This window comes from Myodes glareolus, chromosome 23 (genome assembly GCF_982192425.1).
Source record: "Myodes glareolus chromosome 23, mMyoGla1.1, whole genome shotgun sequence".
In the NCBI taxonomy this organism is placed as follows: domain Eukaryota; kingdom Metazoa; phylum Chordata; class Mammalia; order Rodentia; family Cricetidae; genus Myodes; species Myodes glareolus.
Window position 1 is genome coordinate 3,744,995 of NC_142048.1, and position 19,859 is coordinate 3,764,853.

At 54.5% G+C, this 19,859-nt stretch overlaps 2 protein-coding genes and 1 long non-coding RNA gene across 5 annotated transcripts; 2 read left to right on the forward strand and 1 right to left on the reverse strand.

The window, feature by feature from the left end:
• Window positions 1-451: 451 nt before the first annotated feature.
• Pde4c (phosphodiesterase 4C) lies at window positions 452-9,164 on the forward strand. The gene is given in 16 exon segments (XM_085680436.2): window positions 452-604; window positions 2,347-2,526; window positions 2,975-3,011; window positions 3,096-3,166; window positions 3,312-3,364; window positions 3,664-3,776; window positions 3,880-3,973; window positions 4,294-4,451; window positions 4,547-4,645; window positions 4,937-5,101; window positions 5,181-5,280; window positions 5,491-5,645; window positions 6,176-6,298; window positions 6,715-6,897; window positions 7,440-7,665; window positions 7,668-9,164. Coding segments are annotated over 16 exon segments (1,929 nt in total). The 5' UTR covers window positions 452-476; the 3' UTR covers window positions 7,712-9,164.
• On the reverse strand, window positions 2,720-15,434 carry LOC125395653 (uncharacterized). 2 transcript variants are annotated; one of them, XR_014998588.2, is made up of 4 exons: window positions 15,094-15,434; window positions 13,313-13,460; window positions 3,560-10,368; window positions 2,720-2,968 (listed from the first exon to the last, which is right to left on the reverse strand). It is a non-coding gene; the product is annotated as an uncharacterized LOC125395653 (long non-coding RNA). The 2 variants fall into 2 exon arrangements; XR_007230618.3 differs by lacking the exon at window positions 2,720-2,968 and having other exon boundaries at window positions 9,721-10,122; window positions 10,220-10,368.
• An 18-nt stretch (window positions 15,435-15,452) lies between these two features.
• Rab3a (RAB3A, member RAS oncogene family) lies at window positions 15,453-19,837 on the forward strand. Of its 2 annotated transcripts, none has more exons than XM_048427201.3 (5): window positions 15,453-15,598; window positions 16,900-17,127; window positions 17,933-18,051; window positions 18,480-18,604; window positions 19,147-19,837. In XM_048427201.3, exons 2-5 carry the CDS (start codon window positions 16,900-16,902, stop codon window positions 19,335-19,337), a joined length of 663 nt encoding a protein of 220 aa, XP_048283158.1. In that variant the 5' UTR covers window positions 15,453-15,598; the 3' UTR covers window positions 19,338-19,837. The 2 variants fall into 2 exon arrangements, with proteins under 2 accessions (XP_048283158.1, XP_048283159.1); XM_048427202.3 differs by having other exon boundaries at window positions 15,469-15,598; window positions 16,877-17,127.
• Window positions 19,838-19,859: the final 22 nt, after the last annotated feature.

A 19,859-nucleotide genomic window follows, 5' to 3' on the forward strand; every position in this document is an offset into this window, starting at 1 on the left:
CCAGGACTCTAATTGGTCCCAACAATCTCTCTTTAAAGTCGGGGTGCACTTGAATTTCGTGGGTGCCACAGTGATGGAATGCCAGGTGTGGTTCTGAGGGACTCTCAGACCGACACCAGCACCAACCCTTAACCAGGGCTTGGTCACATACATCTATCTTTCCAGCACTCGGGAGGTTGAGGCAGGAGGATTGCTATGAGTTTGCAACCAACCTGGGCTGCAGAGTTATTTCAAAGTCAGCTAGGGCTACCTGAGGCCCTGCCTAAATAAATAAATAAAGCATATAAATATATAATTAAAAATAGAGTTAGAGAATAGAGTCGCGGGTATGCTGTGCCTCAGTTTCCCCCAGAGGCCACGGTGGGAGACGCATAGCGATGGGCGGGGCCTGGCCCTCTGCTCTCCGCTGCTCTGCTCGGCTCCGCCCCAGAGCGTCTAAAAAGGCCCTGATTCCCGGGTCCCGCCTCAGCCCCACCATGCAGGGCCCCACAGCGCCTGGCTCCCCCCGGGGGTCCCCACGCGGCTCCCCCGCGCTCTTCAGGAAGTTGCTGATGAACCAGAGCATCCGCCTGCAGCGCCGCTTCACAGTGGCCCATCCGCTTTGGTGAGGCTAGCGTCTGGGACAAGGAATTGGGGGGACAAGCAGAAGTAGCGGCAGCCACCACGTTGGGCTCAGGCGTCGATCCACCCGCGTCCCTCCTCTCTGCCCTGCCTCTGCCTCTCTCTCAGTTGGTGCCTGTCTGTCTGTCTCTGTCCATCTGTCCGCTCCATTTACCGCTTCGACGCACGCTGAGGGGACTGTGTCCCGACCCGGCCGACCTAGGGCGCGCGGGGGGGGGGGCGGGGAGGGTGTCGCCGGACCGAAGTCCCACCACTCGGTGACCACACGGGACGCTGATAGATCTCGTGGGTGTCGGGGTTGTGGGGCCGGATGGGGGCTTCTGAGGCAGGAGTGAAGTTCCCAGGTTCCTTTCCGGGTTTGAATCCCGGTCTGTGCTAAGGAGTTGTGACCTCGTGGGCTGCGCATTTATTTAGTCAGAGTGCAAGTGGGGTGCACTGTAACCAGGCCTGTGCATTAATTTAGCGGGGACTGCTTGCCGGCTGAGTACACCAGAGACGGGCGGTCCCTCACCCAAGTCACACAGCCATTTAGTGAGAGCTGGGGGGCGTGTGATCCTGGGGGAGCAACTAACTGTCTCCAGGATGTGAAGGGAGTGTCCTGTCTGGTACCCAAAAGTGAGCCTGAGGACCGATGACAGGTCCTCAGCAGGTTGGACCTGAACGCGTGTCGGTGCCTCAGTTTACCCGTCTGGCCCACTCGTCGGTGCCGTTCCCACAGTCAGGACACGGACTGGCGAGGTGCTGTTCGCGTCATGGAACGGTTGCCTGACCCCGCCAACCCCGGCTAAGTTTAGAGCAGAAAGAAAATCAGCTTCTCGGCCCCAAGGAATCACCAGGCAGTTCCTTAACCCTCCGCGTCCAAAGGCTGGATTCGAACCCAGCATCCTGCAGTTGCCCCTGCCTCTATTTTTTCAGTCGTCCCAGGGTGGGACTGGGAAGGGGGTCTCCATCCTCAGGCATTGGGATGGCGAGTTTGGGGAGCTCATAGAGACCCCAGGGCGCCATGGGCCTGGAGACACTGAAGACTGACGGAGCCCCGCCCATCGTGACTTCACGAAGCCTGACTGCGGTGCCCTGCAAAAACCCCCGAGGGAATCAGACGGAAAGGACCGCAGCCGAGCGAGGCCGGAGTGGGTCGAGGATGCACAAACCCATCCGAACTCGTCCAAACCTCGTCGGATGAATGCAGCCAACGTCATCTGGCCAACTGGCCAGGACCCTGACGGTGACCTTTGGGTCACCGCGGGCGATCACGTGACCGCCCTTTTCAAGGTCGCCACCTCCCTGCTGCGCCCCGTTTCTGCCACACACACCTCTTTTTAAACGTTTATCTATTTTATGTGCATGAGTGTTTCGGCTGAATGTGTGTGAGCACCACGTGCGTGGGAAGCCAGAAGAGGGCGTCAGGTCCCCTGAAAATGGAGTCACAGTTGTGAGCCATCATGTGGGAAGCGAACCCCAGTCCTGTGGAGAGCAGCCGGAGTTCTTAACGGCTGAGCCGGCTCTCTCCCTCCCCACAACCCTTCTGACCTCTAACCCCACGAAGAGGAGCATAGACCTACCCCGCTGCTTCGGGGCGGGGCTTGCAGAAGCTGGGGGGCCTCGGCAGGGGGCGCGGCCGACGGGTGGACGGGGTCCGGGTGGGCGGGTGCTGGGCCCCAGGGAGGGTGGACAGTCAACCGATGCCTCTGCTCCCTGACTTTACCCCTCTGTTTCTGCCTTCAGCTTCGACCTGGAAAATGGGTTCGCGAGCTGCAGAGGCCCCTTGGACCCTCAATCTGGCCGAGTCCTCCAGCCCCCTGGCCAGCAAGGCCAGCGGCGCGAGTCCTTCCTGTACCGCTCCGACAGTGACCATGAGCCTTCATCGAAGGCTGTGTCCCGAAACTCCTCGGTGGCCAGCGACCTGTGAGATCCCTTCCTCCTTTTAGAAAACTCTTTTAGCAAGTTCTTCCCAGGAACCCCCAAGTGAGGTTTTGGAGTTTTGAAGTAGGAGTTTCCCAGAGTGTTTACTGTTAACATCCAGCATATAGCCAATACCAATTGTCTGTTGGGGACAGAGTGACACATTAATCCGTGAACAGTAAAGTCAATTAGCAGCTGCTGCACAAATACTTTTATTTGAGCTCCCTAGTAGCTGTGACGAGAAGGGAAACAGTTACTTCTGTCCTGACTCTTAGACCCCTACTGTCATTAGGACTCAGTTTCCCCATTTTAGATGTGGATAACCTAGGGGATTGGTTGGAGAGGTTGTAGTTTTCTCTGGGAGAGTCAGAACCTGAAGGCCCGAGTCAGGAGTCATTAGAGGAGGGCTCTCTGAAGCCAGCAGGTGTCCTCAGTGGTGGCCTTCCTGCAGACATGGAGAAGACATGATTGTCACGCCGTTCGCCCAGGTGGGTGTCCGCATTGCCCCCTGGCCGCGAACACGCAGGGGGACCTGGGCAGCCTCTAACAGCTGAGCACCTTGCTCACCGCAGGTTCTGGCCAGTCTCAGAACTGTCCGCAGCAACGTGGCCGCCCTTGCCCATAGCACAGGCAGCGCCACCAGGTACTGAGAGAGTGGCGGAGGGACGGGACCTGAAGGTGTGCGGTGTTTTGGGTGCTTGGGGTACAGGGGTGGGGAGAATGGGGGTTTGGATGAGTCCGGGAGAGCCTGGAGAGGTGGGCCCTCTCTGACGTCCCTGTCCACTCAGGCAGCCGATCTTGGGGACCCCTCCGTGTAGTAGCCAGCTGGTCGCCCCCACAGGTATGCACCCCACTTCCACCCCGAGGGCAGCTGTTGGAGTCTCTCAGCCTGCCCTTGGACTTCTGCAGCTCACTGTAAGCTGGCTTCCCTCCAAAGCCACCTTTGCACGGAGTCCAGTCCGTTCCCCCGCCACCCTCCCGCCCACTTTACAGGCTAGAGAGGGTTGTGGGCTTGAGTGGGTCACTCAGCACTCACGGGAGCTGTGGAACTGTGGCCCGGGGCTTCAAGGGTTGGGGTGCGGAGACTGAGTGGCATAGGCTCTCCACTGGGGGTCCCTCCCTGACATGCCTGGCCTCCAGAGGACACTGGGCTGCAGCTGGCGCAGGAGACGCTGGAGGAGCTGGACTGGTGCCTGGAGCAGTTGGAGACACTGCAGACGCGGCGCTCGGTGGGAGAGATGGCGTCCAACAAGGTGAGGACGCAGCACCCCTGCTCGTCCCCCTCCCTGCTCATCTTCCTCCCTGATCGCCTCCTCCCTGCTCATCATCCTCCCTGCCACCCTCCCGGCTCCACAGTTCAAGCGCATGCTCAACCGCGAGTTGACCCATCTGTCGGAAACCAGCCGCTCAGGGAACCAGGTGTCGGAGTACATCTCCCAGACCTTCCTGGGTGAGCCGCCTGGGCAACCTCCCGAGGAAGGACAAGCAGACACCAATACAACCCTTCTATGGAGGAGACGGAGATCTCACCCAACACAGTTGGTCAGGGCTGAAGGAAGTGATGAACAGGGACACTTTCGGGAGGAGAGGACATGGCAGGTAGCGTTCTGAAGCATGAATAGAGTTTGGGGACCGTGTGACTCGAGTCACAAAGGAAGCCTGCAGATGAGCAGCTGACCGAGGGAACAGGTGGGCTGGGATCCAGCTAGAACCAGAACTTGAGCTGGGCAGGCTCACCAGCGGTGAGAATGAGCCACCCGCCCCCTGCAGACCAGCCGGCGGAGGTGGAGCTTCCCAGGCTGCCCACCGAGGACACACGGCCCATGTCCCGGATCAGTGCCCTGTGCGGATCCCGCCCGGCCAGCCTCCCCACAACTGCCGTCCCCCGCTTCGGGGTCCAGACAGACCAGGAGGGGCAGCTGGCTAAGGTCAGTCTCCCCAAAGCTACGGGCCTCAGTTTCCCTCCCTGGACACTGGGCAGCTGTCGACAGTGAAGCCGCTGACGCTGCCTGGTCACTCGTAGGAACTTGAAGACACCAACAAGTGGGGACTTGATGTGTTCAAAGTGGCTGAGCTGAGCGGGAACCGGCCGCTCACAGCCGTCATGTTCAGCATTTTCCAGGTGCCTCCCCAGGACGTTCGGGCCTCAGTTCTTCCTTGAAGCACGAGTGGGGCCATTTAAATGGGGAGAATTGAAGGACGAATAGAAATTTACTGGGCTTAAAATGGCTATTTTAGACAAGGCACAGCGCTGTTCTGGCCCTGAAAAGACCTAGATTGGAACAGCGGGTTCCCGATCCGTATTGGGGGGACAAAGATAGAATTAAGGGACATTGGAGGATGGATAGGAGTGGGGTGATCTGAGCTGGAGCACGAAGTCAAGGCCCTGAGCGGAGGTCTGTGTCACACCCAGGAACGGGACCTGTTCAAGACGTTCCAGATTCCAGCGGACACGCTGCTGACGTTCCTGCTCACGCTGGAGGCTCACTACCACGCTGATGTGGCGTACCACAACAGTGTGCATGCCGCGGACGTGGCCCAGTCCGCACACGTGTTGCTGGACACCCCTGCCCTGGAGGTACCTAGCCCTGCTGAGGACAGTAGGTGGGTGCAGGGGAGAGTGCCACCCTCGGCCCTGACACCCCGGACCTGCCCAGGCTGTGTTCACAGATCTGGAAGTCTTGGCGGCTATCTTTGCATGCGCTATCCACGACGTGGACCACCCGGGCGTCTCCAATCAGTTTCTCATCAACACCAGTGAGTAAGGTGACCATCGACAGCTGCTTAAGACAGCCCGGACCACCCTAGCACGCAGACTCAGAGGCGTGTCCGGGGCTTGGATGGCTTTCTGCGTGAAGGGGCATTAGAGTTTGGGCTTCACCGCATACTTAGGAGTTGGCTAGTGACGTCCCCACCCCAGCTGTCTTTGGGTGGAGTGGGGTCTCGAGGCCTCGGCTGTTCCCATAGACTCGGAGCTGGCGCTGATGTACAATGACATGTCGGTGCTGGAGAACCATCACCTCGCGGTGGGCTTCAAGCTCCTGCAGGCAGAAAACTGCGACATCTTCCGGAACCTCAGCGCCAAGGAGAGACTGAGTCTGCGCAGGATGGTCATAGACTTGGTGATGTCACGGCGCGGGGCGGGGCCTCTTTAGCACAGTGTGCCGATGAGCACGGGTTCCCGTTGGCCTACTTGGTTTTATCCTACTTGGTGGGTTGTCCGGTTCGGGCTTTCTTATTTCCTCTATAAATTCAACAGGCTTTATTGGGCGCCTGTTGTATACTTCAACCGAGGATTTTCCTTTGTTATTGTTTATATTTTTGGAATTCATGATCCCCCGCCTCCACTTCTGTGCTCACAGAAAGGTGGCTTCAGCTGATAGCTATGCCAGGGCGTGTCTATGGGGTCTAATGTCCCCGGGGCCAGTGTCCCTGGCCTGGGTGACCCCCCCTCCCGCGTGTGTCTGTGGGCACACCCCTGGTGGCCCCGGAGTTTTAGAGCCCAGATTGGATCCCGCCTCAGCTCTCAACCCAGTCACAGCTTCCTGTGCTCCGCTGCGCACACTGCAGCTTCTCAGCCTCCTGCACAGCTGGGGACACTGAGGAACGAAAGGTCTCAGAAATGCAGCATCCACTACTTCATGTACCCCAGGTGCTGGCCACAGACATGTCTAAACACATGAGCCTCCTGGCCGAGCTCAAGACCATGGTGGAGATGAAGAAGGTGACCAGCCTCGGGGTCCTGCTCCTGGACAACTACTCCGACCGCATCCAGGTGTGGAGCGGGCCAGAGACTCGGTTTCCTCCTTCAGTTTTCTGAGACAGAGTCTCACTCTGTAGCCCAGGCAGCCCGGGCCTCACCAGCTTCTTGCATCAGCCTCCTGAGTCCTGGGATTAAATGTACACACACACACACACACACAAGCACACACACATGCACTTACACACACACATGCACACATGTGCACACATGCACACACGCATGCACACACATCCATTTTCTAATTAGTGCATTTATGGAGCAATGACTGTTTACGTTGCTGGAACTACCTGGTGCGATGCCTGTGCCTTAGCCACTCTTCCAGGCCTTAGTTTTCCCACCTGGAAGATGGGTGCCCTGGGCACTGAGCTTTTTAGGGATATAGTGAGGTTGTGGGTGTGGCCAGGCCCTCTTGAGCCCCCCCCTTGCAGGTCCTACAGAGCCTGGTGCACTGCGCTGACCTCAGCAACCCCACCAAACCACTGCCACTCTACCGCCAGTGGACTGACCGCATCATGGCCGAGTTTTTCCAGCAAGGTGACCGTGAACGTGAGTCAGGCCTGGACATCAGCCCCATGTGTGACAAGCACACTGCCTCTGTGGAGAAATCCCAGGTGTGTGTGCTGGGATTTCGCCCAGCTGGGGGATGGGAGACGGGAAGACCTGGTTGACTGTAACCCCATGACCGTCCTTGCCTGGATGGGGCCTGTGTTCTACCACTGGGTGGACTTGTTTTTCAAGACATGGTTTTTATGTGTAGCCCTGACTGTCCTGGAACTCACTCTGTAGACAGGATGGCTTTGAACTCAGAGATCTGCCTGCCTCTGCCTCTGCCTCTGCCTCTGCCTCTGCCTCTGCCTCTGCCTCTGCCTCCTGAGTGCTAGGATAAGGTGTATTGCCACCAGCACCTGGCTAGGGCAGATTCTTGATTTAGTGTTTTGAAGACAGCCTGGCATAGAACTCACTGACTTGAGATCAGCCTACCTCAGTCTCCTGAGTGTTGGACCAGAATAAGTTATTTCAAGAGGGTTTTGAAGAACGAATAGGAGTTGAGCAATGAGCGGTCCAGGCAGAGGACACCATGCAGGTGACTGTGAGACTGGACTGATACCAGGGTTCACTGAGACTCACTTGCCCCCTCTGCGGTCACCCTAAGGTGGGATTCATTGACTACATCGCCCATCCGCTGTGGGAAACATGGGCTGACCTGGTGCACCCCGATGCTCAGGAGCTGTTGGATACTTTGGAAGACAATAGAGAGTGGTACCAGAGTCGGGTACCATGCAGCCCCACCCACACCGTGGGCCACGAGCGCTGCGGTCCCGACAGGTTCCACTTTGAGCTAACGCTGGAGGAGGCTGAGGAGGAAGAGGATGAAGGACAGGCTCAGCACTGAGTATCCAGTCCTCAGAGTCACCTGGCACTTAGCTTCTGTCCTTCAAGACCAGCCCGGAGCACAGGGTAGACCTGACAAGATTTGGTCTAGCCTACGGATGCTGGTGACTTCTGAAGTGATTTCTGGCCGTGTCAGCTTCTCTCTTCACCCGTCAAAGTGCACAGCCAAGATATACTCATAGACAAATTTTGGGTTCCATTTGGAATCCTGCGGCTGGGGCCCACTGTGACCTCAGGCTTGGCATCTGGGATTGGCATCTGGGCGGCGCCTCCTCTTGCCTCTCTGTCCCGCTTCCGTCTGCTAGGCCTGGGGCTCTCTGTGTTTTCCTTGTTTGTTTAGTTTCTTTTCGACGCTGAAGATGGAAGCCTGGGTTCCCGCGCGCTCTGTGAGAAGAGTGGTCCCAGCCCCAACATCACTATTTGCATCCTTTGATGTCAATAGGTGTCTGACCTCCAACCATCCAATCACAGAACTTTACTGAGTCCCCCAGGGAGAATCCTTTTTGTAAATAGAGACAGGGAGCAGCTTCCACTGAAGTCTACTGTCTTCTGACACCAGAGACTGTGCAAGACTCTTCATGAACACTGAGAGGCAGGTGACCCTCTGAGAAGACTCCACAGGCCTCTGACTCCCTATGATTTGTTTACACATCCATTGATACTGCTGGTAGGGGTCCTCCTTGTAGTAACCTGGAGATAGGGAGTGCCAAAGGAATCAAACCAGTGTGTAGGGTATCAGCATACTCAACTGTGGGTCCCCAGATTCAGGAGGAGGAGGGGGAGGGTGCTATGCGAGTACAAGAGAGCTGGGGGCGTGGTTGGGATGGAGCCCAGCCTAGAATGCCCCAGTGAGGGGCTTGGGGCATGGCTCTGGCTTAGCACAGCTTTAGCATGTGGGAAGACCTTAGTTCCATTTCCAGCACTGTAAAAATAGAACAGACCTTGTCAGGGTCATTCACTTGTAGGGAAACTGAGTCACAAGCCATCCCTCATGCCTTCTCAAAGCTTCCATGCAGAGAATGGGCACTGAACGCTGGCGCCTTCCGGGTACTGTGTGACTGCCCTGTGACTGCTTCCCTGCTTATCGTTTTCTGGCTTTTAAGGGCGCCTGCCGCCTGCTCTGACGTCCAGCCTACGAGCAGAGGACACTGAAGTGACTTTCTTTCCAAGTGGGTCTTTGGCTGGGGTGACAGGCATGCGTCATAGGGCCTTCCCCCTTCCCTGTTCCCTCTGGGAAGACGCTAGGGTGGCAGGACAGTCCAGGTGGCAGGCGACTTCCTCTGTAGACATCATGGTTCCGGCTCTTTGTCCCTGGGGGGTACAGAAAGCCCTCTGGGGTCACACATGGAAGGCTTCCCTCTTGCAGATGTTTTAGGGGCTACCCTTAGAGATTTCCTGTTAAACAAAGTAGTATGTGTTGTCTGAGGGAGAATTTGGAAGTCACACAAAAGTATAAATAAAATAAATTATTGGGCCACCAAAAAGATTCAACAAGCCAAGGCATTTGCTTCCAAGCCCCACAACGTGAGCTCAGTCCCCAGGAATCTGTGGTGAAAGAAAACCAGCTTCCACAGGATGTCCCCTGGCCCCCTCACCTCCAGCTTCCACAGGGTGTCCTCTGACCCCCCATGTCCCACACAAATAAATGAATGTAACTTAAAAGATGTGATAGCCTGGGCGGTGGTAGCACACGCCTTTAATCTCTGCTCTCAGGAGGCAGAGACAGGCAGAGCCTGGTTTACAAAGCAAGTTCCAGGACAGCCAGGGCTACACAGAGAAACCCTGTCTTCAAAAACAAAAAAATATTCACGCTGTTTCCCTCTGCCTGTCCTTTCATTTTCCATTTCACACACACACCACTCACACACACGCGTGCACGTGTTTTTGGGGCAGGCTCTCTGTAGCCCTGGGCTGTCCTGGAGCTCACTATGTAAGATCTGCCTGAGACAGTCTCACTTTAGCGGTCCAGGATGATGAACTCACGATCCTCCTCAGCCAACGGCAAATTGTGTCACCTTGCCAAGTGAGTGAGCTACAAGCACTCTAGTCCCTGAGCCTCTGCCCCTATCTTTATTTTGAAATAAAAGGCAGTAAAGGCAGCTCCTCCTCAGAGTTCATCCCTTGGGAATAAATCCAAGTCTGCCTAAGGGGCGCCCAAAGCTTCTCCCTGCACCCTCCGTCCTCAAACCCTTTCCTAGTCCCCACCCTAGCCCCCGTTATGGTCATTTTGTGTCTGTCATTCTGCATCCTTCTGCTCCCTGGTGTGGGTGGGGAAGCAGATAAACAAGCTGCTCACGTGGCCCCAGAGCAGGCAGAGCTTCGCAGGCTCCTTGCGGGGGTGACTGAGCATCCAGGCGACTAGTTATTCTGGTCCCTCGGCGCCTCCGCAGCTGGCGGCGCGCGCGGTCTAAAACAGGGCCAGACCGGGTCCCCAGTTCTGCTTCCTGCGTGATGAAGGCGATGTGGACCCTCCAGGGCCGAACGTGGAGGGCCAACAAGGCACCCAGGCTGGGTCCGCTGCTCCCCGCCCCAGATTCCCACCTTGGCCAGAAGATTTGCAGGCATGCGTTGGGTTGCATCATAGTCCGGAAGTCTGCATTTCTGCTCCCAGCTTCCCAGCACACAGGATCTCCTGGGCCCCAGTGAATACACCGTGAAGGGCGTGGGGTGGCCAGTGTGAAGTGTCCACACTGTGAAAGACATAGGGTGGCTTTTCTGAACTGTCTTTGCTTCCTGGGTCTTTTATTGCAATTTTGGGACTCAGGGGGTCAGAACCCTTCTGAACCCTAAATGTGCAGGAAAGCAAGGGGTTCTCTGGGGACCCATCTGTCCCTTTTTTCCTTTGTGCAGAATATGACTTTCTTATTTTGTTGAGACAGGGTTTAATGTAGTGCAAACTGGCCTCAAGACACTGTGTAGCTGAGGATGACCTTGAACGTCTGTTCCTCTCCCCTCTGCCAGGTGTGAGAAGACAGGGAGACATCACCCCGTTATACTGTGCTTGGGATCAAATCCAGAGCTTTGTGCTGCTATGCAGGCTCCCCACCAAACTGAGAAATATCCTAGGCCCATTAAAAAAGAGACTTATGCTGGGCAGTGGTGGCACATGCCTTTAATTCCAGCACTCAGGAGCCAGAAACAGATCTCTTTGAGTTTGAGGCCAGCCTGGTCTACAAAGAGAGTCCCAGAACAGGCAAAGCTACAAAGAAAAATCCTCTCTTGAAAATACAGAGAGAGAGAGGGTGGGGGGAGGAGAGAATATTTTTATTTTATCATATGCGTTTTGCTTTGTTTGTATATATGTGCGCACACATGCATGCCTGGAGCCATCTCTCCATTCCCCCGCCAGTCCATTATTTTTTTTTAATCTAGAAAGGATCTTATTGTAGCCCAGGTTCGCCTTTGTAGCCAAGGATGAATGTAAACTCCTAATGCTCCCTTCTCAGCAAGTATGTGTGTGACAGGGATTTGCCACAAGACCTTGCTTGGTGTTGTCTCTATTACAACTACAGACACCTGAAGAGAGGGCACGGCCTCTACAGTTTGCCCTGTTGGTGGATGCAAAGGGCACCTGCATACCAAAAGTGAATAGTGTTATCACTTCCTTCACCCAGCACATCGGCCAAAAGTTTAGTCACCCCCAAAGGCAGGCACTTCAGGGTTCCAAGGCCGCCCATGCACTATCAAGCACTCAGGGCCCTCAAACCCTGGTGACACATTGCAGCGTGGTCACATGATCTACGCATGACGCAGCTACGGCAGACCCTGTTCACATGCGCTTGGCAGCCTTTAAAAGCTGGACACACCTGCTCCACTCTCTCTTCCTGCACCCACGCCCTCAAGCCTGCGCACGTGTCTTGTAAGACTTTAGACAATTCTGAAGCCATTTCTGACAATTCCAAACCCTCTCAGCCTCCGTGCCTTAGTGCTTCCTCTCCTCCCCTGGGAACCAAGGACCTAACAGCTACACATGCACATACTCAGTTCCTGAACAATTACCCATACACGTATGTTTTGACTCAGTCCCCTGGGAAACAGGGTCAAAATGACCTCTTACCTCATCTGATCTGACAATAGTTCTCCAGTCAATTATTGGTATTAGCCCTTTTCAAATAAGCCAATCATAATGGTCAAGGAACAACCCCTCTTGTTTCTATGGGGCCTTCTCCTTTAAAAGTAGAGTGTACCAGCTATTCGAGGTCTCTCGGCTTCCCGAATGCTGAGGGACCCTGTCATGACAGAATTAATAAAATCCTCATGCTTTTGCATCGGCTATGGTATATGAGGTGGTCTCTGGGGGTGACTCCTCGGTTTGGACACTAGAGTCCAACAGTCTCCCTCTCTTAATAAACTCTTCAAGTGGATTTCCTTGTGTGTCTCGTGACCCCTTCTCGCCTGCCCCCGGTAACTTCACTGGTGCCGTCATTATGGACTTGTTGAAGGCCTCCCATCTCCCCAAGGCTGTAGGAATTATTCACTGTCGGTCTCATCAGACTGACAGCTCCATTATTTCCACGGGAAATAACCGAACTGACTAAGCAGCATTCCAGAGCCCAAACCTACCTCAGTCACCTCGGGTTCATACAGCACAACCCACATTCTCACAGACACCCGTGACACTCGGCAAACCCTGCCCTACCCACATCAGCTCTTTCATCCTAATCGCCAGTCTCTGTGTCACTTTGTCAAGGCTCCAACCCATCCCCGAGGACCTAGAGTTCTTAAAAGCTATCACTGCCTTTTGTAAAATCTGTCAAAAGCCAGATCATAGCTTCCCTTTTCCCACCCCCCAGGCCAGGGGCTCCCTTCTGGGGACTGACTGGCAGCTGAATTTTACTCATATGCCCACAGACAGATGGGTTAAATATCTCCTGCTTTGGGGACGCCATGTCTGGGTGGATTGAAGCGTTTCCCACCACTAACAAGAGAGCCCAGACAGTTTCTTATCTCCTTCTCCTGGAAATTATCCCCAGTTTGGAACCCCAACTTCTCTTCAGTCGGATAAGGGCCCAGAGCTTATCTACCAGATCGCTCAGACTTTACCTAAGGTTCCCAACTAGGGCTTTTTCACGTCCCGTAATATCCTCAGTCTGCAGGGATGGTAAAATACTCTTTAAGATGTCATGGGAGCTTCACCCTGACTGGACAAAGCTTTTGCCTTTGGCTCTGTTCAGGCTCCAGGCTCTCCCCAAAAGCCCCCTTTCCATCTCGCCCTTTGAACTCATGTATGGACGGCCGGTTCTGGCTCCCGACCTCTCACCTAAACCCTCACCCATCCCTGATCACCTCCGTTCCCTCTTATGGGACTTTACTGAGTATTCACTACCTCAGCCATGTGTCAACCCCTGTCCATCTCCAATTACCATCGGCGATCAGGTTCTTCTCCCCCCCCCCCAAGACCAATGCCCCTCATCCCTTTCCCCTAAATGGCAGGGTCCTTTTAAAGTGATTCTTGTAACTTCCACAGGTGCCAAGCTTGAGGGCTTTCCTCATTGGATTCACCTGTCCCAGCTCAGGACACCCCTCCTTGTATATGGTAACTCAAAAAGGGCCCTGTCCCTTAAGTTCCAGAGGACACAAAATCAGATACTTTGTTTCCAGTTCCAGAAGTCTCACCACCACCACCTTACTCACCTCTCCTGTACCAGGAACTCCATATGCTCTCCTTCCAGATTCTCCCCTGTTCTTCCTTCTCCTGTCTGCTTTAGCAATTTCTCTGTGTCGTCAATGTCATATTCAATCCAGTTAACCATTCAGTTGTTGTTACAGGGACCAGCATTAACTACAGAGCCAGAGGTGCAAAGACTGTCAGATGCCCAGGTGGTAAGAAACAATAACAGTTTGGGGCCATTCACAGCCCCAGACTCCAAAAACACACAAAACAGACTTTAACATAACAGGTTTATCACTGGCTGCAGCAGTGTCTCCTGAACGTTACGGCAATACCATGATGCTAAAGAGAACAAGTACCTTAAGATTTGCTCAGGCAAAACATTAAAAGGTCTAATAATTCCCCTTTCTTCCTTTCCCTCCTCTCTCACTATACAACTATCCACAATCTTCTTTTCCAATACTAAACCATTGTAACCATAAGCTTTTAATGTGTTTAAAATTTGTCTCTTTTAATAAATTTAAATATTCTCATAAGCTCCAGGGATCCAAATTGGACCCACCTAAACAAACCAGACTTGCCCAGGATAAGTATCATTTAATTCTTCCCTCGTCTCGGGATCCCTGGGAAACTCCCTCCTCCATCTCGGGAACCCTGAAACACCCCCTCCATCTTTCATCTTGGGATCCTCCTCCCTCAATCATCAGGATCTAAAATTTTCTATATCATCTTCTGCCTTGCCAGCATCTTGTCAGGTCCAAGCTGTCAGCTGGACAGTTCCACAGATCCTGGAAAACACTGAGGTAACTAGCTACCCCAGGATGTGGCCAAGCACCCCAACTCTCCAACACCCTCAAGGCATCAGGAAGTAGCCTCCAACACCCCACGCCCCATTTCCTCCAATCGGTCACCCCTAATCCCCAAGTTTTTATAATAAACAAAAGGGTGAAATGCTATCATTTCCTTCACCTAGCGCTTGGTCAAAATGTCTAGCCACCCCAAACGCTAGCGCTTCTGGGTTCCAGGGCCGCGTATACATCATCAAGCACTCAGACAATTTATGTAGCCTCCAAGGTCCCTCAAGCCCTACATGACACGTGCATCGTGGTCACATGATCTATGCATGATGCAGCTCCATCAGCCCATGAATGCATGTATGCATGCGCTCGACAGCCTTTAAAAGCTGGACAAAGCTGCTCACTCTCTCTTCCTGCACCCACGTCCTCAGACCTGCGCACGTGTCTCCTCCTTCACTTAACAAACTCTTAAAGTGGGTTTCCTTGTTTGTCTCGTGATCGTTCTCGCTTGTGGCCGGCAACTTTAAACAGACATTACTTTACCTCGTCTTTTATTCCTCCTCCTCTTTTTTTGTTTTGTTTTGTTTTTCCATTACACTGACTGTGTCCCTGGCTGGACTGGAACTCTCTATGTTGACCAGATAGGCGTGAAACTTCAGAGGTTTACCTGCCTAGGCCTTCTGAGAACTGGGATTAAAAACTCTGTTTGGCCGGGCGGTGGTGGCGCACGCCTTTAATTCAAGCACTTGGAAGGCAGAGACAGGGGGGTCTCTGTGAGTTCGAGGCCAGCCTAATCTACAGAGTGAGTTCCAGGACAGGCTCCAAAGCTACAGAGAAACCCTGTCTCAAAAAACAAACAAGGAAAAAACTCCAAACAACAAACAAAACAAAACAAAATACTGTGTCTTTTTGTCTTCAATTTTGAGCCCTAAACTGTGGTAAGCAAAATGTACGCCTGCCATCCCAAAACCTGCGAGACGTAGGAGTTCAAGGTCAGCCTCTGTTACCTGGCAATTTCGAGGCCAGTCTGCGACGTGAGACCCTTTCTCAAAACAAAACTACTAATCTCCTTGGTGCCGCAAAGAATGGGTCCCGCACCTTTCTAAAGCAGGGGCTAGGAACAAGTTCGTGCCTGGGGCTGGGTCCCGGCCTCAGGCTCTCGGCCCTTCAGACACCTGGCTGTCACCATTGGGCCGCCCAAGACGTAACATAGTGTTGATTGGGCCTCGAGTCCGTCGCTCGAGAGCGTCAGCCAATAAAACCTTCATGTCTCGTCAGACTCCGCCCCTCCCCAGCCGACTCTGGCCAGTGGGGTCCCTCGGCCCCGCCTTTGACGTCACAGTTCGTTTGCATAGAAAGGCCCGCCCCTGGCTTTGCAGGACGTCTGCGAGGACTGCAGGGGCCTGAACCTCCGCTGCTGCCTGCAGTCCGGCAGCCGCTCCTGGGGCCCTGTCGTCAGCACAGTCGCCAGGGTCGCAGCCGTCAGCATCATCTCAGCTCGGAGCGGACAAGGTGAGCTCTGCCCAGGGCCCCACGCCACGGTGCCCTCGTTTAATTGACAGCTGGGGAAGAAGCTGGGTGCGCAACTCGAGTGTGGCGGCTGTGCGTCTCGCATTCAGCATCCCGCTTCCCGCAGCCTTCACCCTTTACCCGGCACTGGAGCTCCGGCTCTGCGACAGAGGGGGAGGGGAAGGCCAAGCCTCGCGGGAGGCTGGTACGTGCTCGTGCTCGTGGGGTGAACACGCGTGTGCGCGCCCGCTGGGCATGGATAGGCTCGTGTGACCTCGGGACGCGCACCGTGCACAGCCGGCTGTGAAATCTTGTGCGTGAATGGTGCGCGTGCACGGTGTTTGTGGATCCAAGTTCAAGTATGTGCTCACACGCGTGTGGTTTCATGTGCGGTGTGTCCTTGCCAATAGCCAGGTGCACACGAGTACACTGGCTGGTGTAGGGGAATCTGCGTGTGCAGTCGTGCATGGGTGCAGTGGGCTCGCAAACATCACGCATGTTTGCTTGTTTCTCCTGCTAGCCTCTGTTTTTCACTCAGGGCAGGAGTTTAGATGGGCCTGCCTTGGGTGCTTCATTGTGTGTGCATGCGCGCGAGGGATTTTGTGCATGTGAGCCTGTGTTCACCCTGTCACGTGATGCTTCTACCTCAGAGTGCAGGAGAGAATTAAGGATGAGGGAGAATTGGGGATCCTCGTGTACTCATGCTCCCGCGTGGGTCTTTTTAGGGTAATGAAAGACTGATGATGGGAAGTGGGCCGCCTCAGTTTCCCCTCAGGGTGCAGGGAGGTTTGGGGTGCCAGGTGAAGTTCCCCGACAAACCTCTCCACCGATGCAATAATCCAAATCAGACTGAATCAAAACGAATTAGAAAAAGCTCAAGTTAAATGGATACCAGTGCTCCCGGTGACCTTCCTGCCCCCAGGAAAGGAGACAGGGAAGGAAGACCTTGTTCTCTGGGGTATGATTTAAATACCCTATGGGGTCTTGAACATCTCTGGGGAGGGGTCTTCCATTGGCGGGCTTTCTTGGAGGTGGAGGCAACTTTCTTGGAGGCAACTCCCAGGGGAGGGGCCTTGGGATGGAACTTCCACCCAAACATTCCAGACTTTTTGGGTATAAGGATGCCAGGGGCTGGGGTGACACTTCCAACCAAACACCAGGTACCTGCAGGGGTGTTCGCTCCAAGCCCGGTCACGCTGGGGGTCCTGGTGGAATGGGTGTTCCCCACCTAGTGCCCTTGTGCAGAGCCCATCCTGTGCGTGTGTCCGCTGCACTCCTCAGGCTCTCGCGCCCCGCCCCCACAGATGGCATCAGCCACAGACTCGCGCTATGGGCAGAAGGAGTCCTCCGACCAGAACTTCGACTATATGTTCAAGATCCTGATCATTGGAAACAGCAGCGTGGGCAAAACCTCCTTCCTTTTCCGCTATGCTGACGACTCCTTCACGCCGGCCTTCGTCAGCACAGTTGGCATAGACTTCAAGGTCAAAACCATCTACCGTAATGACAAGAGGATCAAACTGCAGATCTGGGTTCGTGGGGCCATGGGGGAGAAGTCTTCCTGAGCCTGGTGTGTAAGCGGGCGGGGCTCAGACACCAGGTGTTCCCAAGGGTGTGAGCAGGCAGCTAGGTAGCCCAGGATGACCCCGAACTCCTGCTACCACCTCCCCAGTAACAGGATGGCAGGCTTCCTTCCCATCAAGGTTTTATTTTTTAATATTTTCGACTTTTTTTTGAGACAGTGTCTCACTGTGTAGACCAGGCTAGCCTCGAACTCAGAGACTCACCTCTGCCTCTGAAGTGCTGGGATTAGAGGCACACACTTGGGACCCATCAAAGTTTTGATATAACATCTCATACCCTAGCACAGCAGACCTGGGCAGCATCTGGCTGAGAGCACTTTTGCGGTCATGGTCTTTGCCTCACATTGTGCTGTCCAGAAGAACATGGAGTTCCTTATTTTATTTTTTTGGTGGTGGGGTGGTTGGAAACATGGTTTCTCTGTGCAACAGCCCTGAATATCCTGGAACTTGCTCTGTAGATCAGGCTGGCCTTGAACTCAGAGATCGCCTGCCTCTGCCTCTTGAGTGCTAGGATTAAAGTCGTGCACCACCACCACCTGACATGAGTTTCTTATTTTCTTACTAGTCCTGTGAATCCCCACTTATGGACGGCATAGGGTGTGGCATAGGGCATTTGGGCAGCACCGGTCTGTGTTTAATGACTGAGTGATGTCGCAGTGACCCCCCTGGGTACAAAGGCCGCCCAGCCCACTTTTCCTGCCCTCAGAGGGGCAGCTGTGAGGTCCCTTCTGACCACCATCTCTTCTTTCCCCAGGACACAGCAGGGCAGGAGCGGTACCGTACCATCACCACAGCCTATTACCGGGGTGCCATGGGTTTCATCCTAATGTATGACATCACCAATGAGGAGTCCTTCAATGCAGTGCAGGACTGGTGAGCAACTCGCCCACTGAGACAGTAGGAGGATCTCAGTAGAAGATCCACGGTGGAACTGGCGAGTACTCCTAGCTCAACTGAGAGTACCCGCCTGGCATGAGTTCCACCCCAGTACGTCAGCAGTCGGGTAGGACAAGCCATGTGGGCTGCTTCCAAGGGTGGGGTTGTCGAAGGAACACGGGTTGACACTCAGGGAATGGTGGCTCAGGTCCGTGGTCCCAACTACTTGGGAAGCCGAGGACTTGTCGTTGGCTGAGCACCTGCCTAGCATGTGCAAGAACCTGAAATCCATGCACAACACCATAAACCTGCTGCATCTCTGGATTTGGTGTAGTAGGACAACCTGGGCTCACAAGGAATGCCTATCTCAGTTTCCAAGGGTTGGGCCCTCTGACCTCCTTCTGTGCCTCTGGCTGCCTCTGCAGGTCGACTCAGATTAAAACTTACTCATGGGACAATGCCCAGGTGCTGCTGGTGGGAAACAAGTGTGACATGGAGGACGAGCGCGTGGTGTCATCGGAACGCGGCCGGCAGCTTGCTGACCACCTGGGTGAGTACCCAGCAGGACTGCAGCCCCCGGACACCCACACACCCCACAGGTCAGGGCATAAGCCTGAAACCAGGTGGCTCACACTTGTGAAAACTAGCCACTATGCAGGTTTGGCAGTGGGTCTCGATGGGCATGGTATTTGCCACACACTCCGTCATGGGCTAGCATCTCCCATGCGCTCAGTCATGGGCTAGCTTCATGATGTCTATGTTTTTGGAATGGAAAGAGAAAGCTGGGTGGAGGAGTGCATGCTGAGAGCCAAACCATGCTTCCTGGGGCAGGCACAACATGCACGCTGTGGGAAGGGTGCTGCAGACTAGGGACAGCCAAACCTATTCAGTTGTGCCAATGGAGCATGACTACCCCCCTAGAGAAGATGTGTCTGTCACTGTGTGTGAGCTGCCACATAAGTGTTGGAGGCCTCAGGAATGGGACTGTGGAGCCTGGCTGGGTGGCAGGTGGAGGAGGGTGTCCCACCAGGGCAGGACATCTCCTCTGGAGAGGAGACTGGCTGTTATCATTCCTTCATTCCCCCAACGCAGGGTTTGAGTTTTTTGAGGCCAGCGCCAAGGACAACATCAATGTCAAGCAGACCTTTGAACGTCTGGTGGATGTGATCTGTGAGAAGATGTCAGAGTCGCTGGACACTGCTGACCCCGCGGTCACAGGCGCCAAGCAGGGCCCGCAGCTCACTGACCAGCAGGCACCTCCTCATCAGGATTGCGCCTGCTGAGCCACCCCCCACCAGGGGCAAGCCCCTACCCCATCACCCTATTTATTATCGTAGCTATTTATTTATTTATTGAGGGTGTCCCTGGACGCACCCCTCACCCCTCCTGTACATATCCCCCCCCCCGCTCTGCCGTGGTGTGTTGTGGTCAATGCCCCCCAAGGCCCTCCTTTTTGGTTTTCTAAGCCACCGCATCCACAGTTGTCGGTTGTGAAGAGGGGACCAGATGTCACTCTGAAGCAGGCTGATGGGAGATGGCAGGGCCTAGCCAGCCCCGAGGCTGGGGGATTGCCATGTGGACCACTGGGTTGACAGACTGGCATCCTGCTTGTTACTTTATCTTTGGGGAGACAGGATGTGGAGAAGGAAGGGAGGATCTATTCACCTTCACTGCTTTGGGATATCCCCACACCTGTTCTGACGTCATGAGTGTCAAATGTGTTCCCCCACTTCCCTAGAAGTTATGAACACTACACACAGTTCAATAAAGTGAATGGACCTTGCTGAGTCTCTGCAGCCCCACCC

Coding starts and splice junctions, on each gene's coding strand:
- Rab3a (XM_048427201.3), top strand. CDS start 16,900: ATGGCATCAGCCACAGACTCGCGCTATGGGCAGAAGGAGTCCTCCGAC. Junction 17,128..17,932: donor GGATCAAACTGCAGATCTGG/GTTCGTGGGGCC, acceptor TTCTTTCCCCAG/GACACAGCAGGGCAGGAGCG. Junction 18,052..18,479: donor TTCAATGCAGTGCAGGACTG/GTGAGCAACTCG, acceptor CTGCCTCTGCAG/GTCGACTCAGATTAAAACTT.